General features: G+C 59.8%; 1 protein-coding gene across 1 annotated transcript; it reads right to left on the reverse strand.

The window, feature by feature from the left end:
• Nucleotides 1–1,089: 1,089 nt before the first annotated feature.
• On the reverse strand, nt 1,090–6,899 carry LOC138212163 (tubulin alpha chain-like). The gene is made up of 4 exons (XM_069172452.1): nt 6,780–6,899; nt 2,482–2,704; nt 2,228–2,376; nt 1,090–2,134 (listed from the first exon to the last, which is right to left on the reverse strand). The coding sequence occupies exons 1-4, from the start codon at nt 6,780–6,782 to the stop codon at nt 1,154–1,156; spliced, it is 1,356 nt and encodes a 451-aa protein (XP_069028553.1). The 5' UTR covers nt 6,783–6,899; the 3' UTR covers nt 1,090–1,153.
• Nucleotides 6,900–7,082: the final 183 nt, after the last annotated feature.

The raw sequence follows: 7,082 nt of genomic DNA on the forward strand, positions 1-7,082 counted from the left end.
CTACAGAACAACCAGAACTGCACCATGACCTACAGAACAACCAGAACCGGGCCATGACCTACAGAACAACCAGAACTGCACCATGACCTACAGAACAACCAGAACCGGGCCTGACCTACAGAACAACCAGAACTGCACCATGACCTACAGAACAACCAGAACCGGGCCTGACCTACAGAACAACCAGAACTGAACCATGACCAACAGAACAACCAGAACTGGGCCTGACCTACAGAACAACCAGAACCGGGCCTGACCTACAGAACTGGGCCTGACCTATAGAACAACCAGAACCGGGCCTGACCTACAGAACAACCAGAACTGCACCATGACCTACAGAACAACCAGAACCGGGCCTGACCTACAGAACAACCAGAACTGAACCATGACCAACAGAACAACCAGAACTGGGCCTGACCTACAGAACAACCAGAACCGGGCCTGACCTACAGAACTGGGCCTGACCTACAGAACAACCAGAACTGCACCATGACCTACAGAACAACCAGAACCGGGCCTGACCTACAGAACAACCAGAACCGGGCCTGACCTACAGAACAACCAGAACTGCACCATGACCTACAGAACAACCAGAACCGGGCCTGACCTACAGAACAACCAGAACTGCACCATGACCTACAGAACAACCAGAACCGGGCCTGACCTACAGAACAACCAGAACTGCACCATGACCTACAGAACAACCAGAACCGGGCCTGACCTACAGAACAAGCTTCGGCCAGTAACAGCTTTACTTCCAAATTCTTGTAACGCAACTTCCACATCGGGACCAGTTCTGGCGTCGGTCAGCCGACACCAGCCGGCCCAGAACCTATCTGGGTGGTGGACAACGCTGCCCCCAGGTGGCTGAAATCAGCAGAGCTCCATCTCGATAGTTATAAAGTATATTTAAGCTTCAAAGTGACACTAAAATGAATCCAGGATTAAGTACTAGTTAACTTGAACAGTGGATCAGAGTATAACTGGATCAGGCTGATGATGTGTTTAGTCTCAATGAGAACTAATAACACGTTATCCTTTAAACAGGACGTCAATAACATGATCAATGCATTAGAAAGTTGACAGTAGTGCGGTAAACAAAAGCTTTATTATTTTACATTAATAAAGGCACAGACGTGGAATGCATGTCTTTTTAATATTCTTCATCATCTTCTTCTTCTTCCTCTCCCACACCATCAGTTCCAGCCTCCTCGTAATCCTTCTCCAGAGCAGCCATGTCCTCTCTGGCCTCAGAGAACTCGCCCTCCTCCATCCCCTCACCTACGTACCAGTGAACGAAGGCCCGCTTGGCGTACATCAGATCGAACTTGTGGTCGAGCCGAGCCCAAGCCTCTGCTATAGCGGTGGTGTTGCTCAGCATGCACACGGCCCTCTGGACCTTCGCCAGGTCTCCACCGGGAACTACGGTGGGCGGCTGGTAGTTGATGCCCACCTTGAAACCGGTGGGGCACCAGTCCACAAACTGGATGGAGCGCTTGGTTTTGATGGTGGCGATGGCTGCGTTGACGTCTTTGGGCACCACGTCTCCACGGTATAAGAGGCAGCAGGCCATGTACTTGCCGTGGCGAGGGTCACATTTCACCATCTGATTGGCCGGCTCAAAGCAGGCGTTGGTGATCTCGGATACGGTAATCTGCTCGTGGTAAGCTTTCTCAGCAGAGATGACGGGGGCGTAGGTGGCCAGAGGGAAGTGGATACGGGGATAGGGCACCAGGTTGGTCTGGAACTCTGTCAGATCAACATTGAGGGCGCCGTCGAAACGAAGGGACGCAGTGATGGAGGACACGATCTGACTCATCAGCCTGTTCAGGTTGGTGTAGGAGGGACGCTCGATGTCCAGGTTCCTATGGCAGATGTCGTAGATGGCCTCGTTATCTACCATGAAGGCGCAGTCGGAGTGCTCGAGGGTGGTGTGGGTGGTTAGGATAGCGTTGTAGGGCTCCACCACGGCGGTGGACACCTGGGGAGCCGGGTAGACGGAGAACTCCAGCTTGGACTTCTTGCCGTAGTCGACGGACAGACGCTCCATCAGCAGGGAGGTGAAACCGGAGCCGGTGCCGCCGCCGAAGCTGTGGAAAATCAGGAAGCCCTGAAGACCGGTGCACTGGTCAGCCTGAGGACAGGAGGGAGACACGGAAACCACACATGAGACAATTATAGCAGTTACTTTGCATTTCTATCATTCGTCTTCTGTGAACTCACCCACCAGTTTGCGGATCCTGTCCAGAACCAGGTCGATGATCTCCTTGCCGACGGTGTAGTGTCCGCGGGCGTAGTTGTTGGCAGCATCCTCCTTGCCGGTGATCAGCTGCTCAGGGTGGAACAGCTGGCGGTAGGTCCCAGAGCGCACCTCATCTGAGGAGACGAAAACAGGCTTTGAATTAGATGTGGTTTATTGACGTTTATATATTTCAGTGCTATTTACTCAAATGAAAGTTGAGCCAGAAGAGACGAGGTCACCGATGACGGTGGGCTCCAGGTCCACGAACACGGCTCTGGGGACGTGTTTTCCAGCTCCGGTCACGCTGAAGAAGGTGTTGAAGGAGTCGTCTCCTCCTCCGATGGTCTTCTCGCCGGGCTTCTGTCCGTCCGGCTGGATCCCGTGTTCCAGGCAGTACAGTTCCCAGCATGCATTGCCAATCTGGACACCAGCCTGACCGACGTGGATGGAGATACACTCGCGCTGAAGGATAAACGATACTGAGCATTAAAGTCAACCAAAGATGTTTTAACAACTCCTAATAAATGTTCCAGACTAATGAATCGGTTCAAAACCTCCGTTATTTGTGTCACCGGTTCTTTGGACCGAAGTCACCTGATAAACTCCACGACGTCACACTCACGTGACGCCTGATTGAAACCTTCTGGCTAATTATCGATGACTCTTAAAACATGATGAAGATTCAGTGCCGATACTGATTATCGGTAATCAGGAGACCGATGAACTAATATTTGGAACAGACAAATATTTGCAGTAAAAATGAAAATCTGTGTCAAAATTTTGAAAAGTAAATTCTAACACAAAACTTAATTTAAATGACTTTAAATAAATGAATGCTGCCAACATTAATCTTATTATGAAGGTATATTACAAGGTGGGACGTTATCGTAAAAACTAAGAAATCTGTAATGAAGCACCAGCAGAACGTTTGATACGCGACAGAAGATTGACAGAGTGACTCAGACTGAACCGGGAGAGAGGACCGGGGAGAGAGGACCGGGGGAGGAGACCGGGGGAGGACCGGGAGAGGAGACCGGGGGAGGACCAGGGAGAGAGGACCGGGAGAGAGGACCGGGGAGAGAGGACCGGGGAGAGAGGACCGGGGGGAGAGGAGACCGGGAGAGGAGACCGGGGGAGGACCGGGAGAGAGCACCCGGAGAGAGGACCGGGAGAGGACCAGGGAGAGAGGACCGGGAGAGAGGACCGGGGAGAGAGGACCGGGGAGAGAGGACCGGGGGGAGAGGAGACCGGGAGAGGAGACCGGGAGAGGAGACCGGGGGAGGACCGGGAGAGAGCACCCGGAGAGAGGACCGGGAGAGGACCGGGGAGAGAGGACCGGGAGAGGAGACCGGGGGAGGAGACCGGGGAGAGAGGACCGGGAGAGAGGACCGGGGAGAGAGGACCGTGGGGAGAGGACCGGGAGAGGAGACCGGGGGAGGACCGGGGGGAGAGGACCGGGGAGAGAGGACCGGGGGGAGAGGACCGGGAGAGAGGACCGGGGGAGGAGACCGGGGGGAGGAGACCGGGGAGAGAGGACCGTGGGAGGAGACCGGGGGAGGACCGGGAGGAGAGGACCGGGGAGAGAGGACCGGGGAGAGAGGACCGGGAGAGAGGACCGGGGGGGAGAGGACCGGGGAGAGAGGACCGTGGGAGGAGAGGACCGGGGGGAGAGGACCGGGAGGAGAGGACCGGGGAGAGAGGACCGGGGAGAGAGGACCGGGGAGAGAGGACCGGGAGAGAGGACCGGGGGGAGAGGACCGGGGAGAGAGGACCGGGGAGAGAGGACCGGGGAGAGAGGACCGTGGGAGGAGACCGGGGGAGGACCGGGAGGAGAGGACCGGGGAGAGAGGACCGGGGGGAGAGGACCGGGAGAGAGGACCGGGGGGAGAGGACCGGGGAGAGAGGACCGGGGAGAGAGGACCGTGGGAGGAGACCGTGGGAGGACCGGGAGGAGAGGACCGGGGGGAGAGGACCGGGGGGAGAGGACCGGGGGGAGAGGACCGGGGGGAGAGGACCGGGGGGAGAGGACCGGGGGGAGAGGACCGGGGGGAGAGGACCGGGGAGAGAGGACCGGGGAGAGAGGACCGGGGAGAGAGGACCGTGGGAGGAGACCGGGGGAGGAGACCGGGAGGAGAGGACCGGGGAGAGAGGACCGGGGAGAGAGGACCGGGGAGAGAGGACCGGGGAGAGAGGACCGGGGAGAGAGGACCGGGGAGAGAGGACCGGGGAGAGAGGACCGTGGGAGGAGACCGGGGGAGGACCGGGAGGAGAGGACCGGGGGAGAGAGGACCGGGGGGAGAGGACCGGGAGAGAGGACCGGGGGGAGAGGACCGGGGGGAGAGGACCGGGGAGAGAGGACCGGGGAGAGAGGACCGGGGAGAGAGGACCGGGAGAGAGGACCGGGGGGAGAGGACCGGGGGGAGAGGACCGGGAGAGGAGACCGGGGGAGGACCGGGGGGAGAGGACCGGGGGAGAGAGGACCGGGGAGAGAGGACCGAGAGAGGACCGGGAGAGAGGACCGGGGAGAGAGGACCGTGGGGAGAGGACCGTGGGGAGAGGACCGGGAGAGGAGACCGGGGGAGGACCGGGGGGAGAGGACCGGGGAGAGAGGACCGGGGGGGAGAGGACCGGGAGAGAGGACCGGGGGAGGAGACCGGGGGGAGGAGACCGGGGGGAGGAGACCGGGGAGAGAGGACCGGGGGAGAGAGGACCGGGGGAGAGAGGACCGTGGGAGGAGACCGGGGGAGGACCGGGAGGAGAGGACCGGGGAGAGAGGACCGGGAGAGAGGACCGTGGGAGGAGACCGGGGGAGGACCGGGAGGAGAGGACCGGGGAGAGAGGACCGGGGAGAGAGGACCGGAGAGAGAGGACCGGGGGGAGAGGACCGGGGAGAGAGGACCGTGGGAGGAGACCGGGGGAGGACCGGGAGGAGAGGACCGGGGAGAGAGGACCGGGGGGAGAGGACCGGGGGGAGAGGACCGGGGAGAGAGGACCGGGGAGAGAGGACCGGGAGAGAGGACCGGGGGGAGAGGACCGGGGGGAGAGGACCGTGGGAGGAGACCGGGGGAGGACCGGGAGGAGAGGACCGGGGAGAGAGGACCGGGGGGAGAGGACCGGGAGAGAGGACCGGGGGGAGAGGACCGGGGGGGAGAGGACCGGGGAGAGAGGACCGGGGAGAGAGGACCGTGGGAGGAGACCGTGGGAGGAGACCGTGGGAGGACCGGGAGGAGAGGACCGGGGAGAGAGGACCGGGGGAGAGGACCGGGGGGAGAGGACCGGGGGGAGAGGACCGGGGAGAGAGGACCGGGGGAGAGAGGACCGGGGAGAGAGGACCGGGGAGAGAGGACCGTGGGAGGAGACCGGGGGAGGAGACCGGGGGGAGGACCGGGAGGAGAGGACCGGGGAGAGAGGACCGGGGAGAGAGGACCGGGGAGAGAGGACCGGGGAGAGAGGACCGGGGAGAGAGGACCGTGGGAGGAGACCGGGGGAGGACCGGGAGGAGAGGACCGGGGAGAGAGGACCGGGGGGAGAGGACCGGGAGAGAGGACCGGGGGGAGAGGACCGGGGGGAGAGGACCGGGGGGAGAGGACCGGGGAGAGAGGACCGGGGAGAGAGGACCGAGAGAGGACCGGGAGAGAGGACCGGGGGGAGAGGACCGGGGGGAGAGGACCGTGGGAGGAGACCGGGGGAGGACCGGGAGGAGAGGACCAGGGGGGAGGACCCGGGGGACATAAACACCGAGGACATAAACACCGGGGGACATAAACACCGGGGACATAAACACCGGGGGACATAAACACCGGGGGACATAAACACCGGGGGACATACACACCGGGGACATAAGCACCGGGGACATAAACACCGGGGGACATACACACCGGGGGACATACACACCGGGGACATACACACCGGGGACATACACACCGGGGACATACACACCGGGGGACATAAACACCGGGGACATACACACCGGGGACATACACACCGGGGACATAAACACCGGGGACATACACACCGGGGACATACACACCGGGGACATAAACACCGGGGGACATACACACCGGGGACATACACACCGGGGGACATACACACCGGGGACATACACACCGGGGGACATACACACCGGGGACATACACACCGGGGACATACACACCGGGGGACATAAACACCGGGGACATACACACCGGGGACATAAACACCGGGGGACATAACACCGGGGGACATAAACACCGGGGACATACACACCGGGGGACATTCACACCATCACATCTGGTTTGTTTCGGGTTCAGAACACATTTGACTAAATGACTCAAATTAAAATTGAACTAAAAATATTGCTCAGGTGAATGAGACGACATGTCGTCATCCGTGAAGTTAAAATCTCGTTATTCTGGAGCAAAATGTTCCGGTAACCCTCCTCTGTGTTGACCAACGAGCGAACCGGAACCGTTAAAACTAAACCGTCCCGAAGTTACACCGGAACACCTCACCGGGCTGGACCGGTTCAAACAGCACAAGACGGACTGTTGAAACTCACCATGTTTACTGAGGTTAAACCGAGGAAGACGAGGAAGACGAGGAAGATGAGGAAGACGAGGAAGATGAGGAAGATGAGCAGTTCGCTCTAACGAACAGGCCTTCGTCCGTCCTGTGCTAGAGGTAACTAGCGCGGTTTAGCTAGTCGGGGTCATTTATACTTTCTGACTTCCCGGAAGTGGGCCGCTGAATCCGATTGGTTGGACGTCACACGAGCCGCGTTCCTATTGGTCGAAATGAAACCATCTGCCTCTTCAGCGACAACTCTTCGTGGAAGAGGATCAATTCAACGGACACCGGAAGT

Source organism: Embiotoca jacksoni, unplaced genomic scaffold (genome assembly GCF_022577435.1).
Source record: "Embiotoca jacksoni isolate LCO1_2020_lvr unplaced genomic scaffold, fEmbJac1.0.p SCAF_53, whole genome shotgun sequence".
NCBI classification, from domain to species: domain Eukaryota; kingdom Metazoa; phylum Chordata; class Actinopteri; family Embiotocidae; genus Embiotoca; species Embiotoca jacksoni.

Coding starts and splice junctions, on each gene's coding strand:
- LOC138212163 (XM_069172452.1), bottom strand. Junction 2,377..2,481: donor CCTGGAGCCCACCGTCATCG/GTGACCTCGTCT, acceptor TCGTCTCCTCAG/ATGAGGTGCGCTCTGGGACC. Junction 2,135..2,227: donor TGGACAGGATCCGCAAACTG/GTGGGTGAGTTC, acceptor TCCTGTCCTCAG/GCTGACCAGTGCACCGGTCT.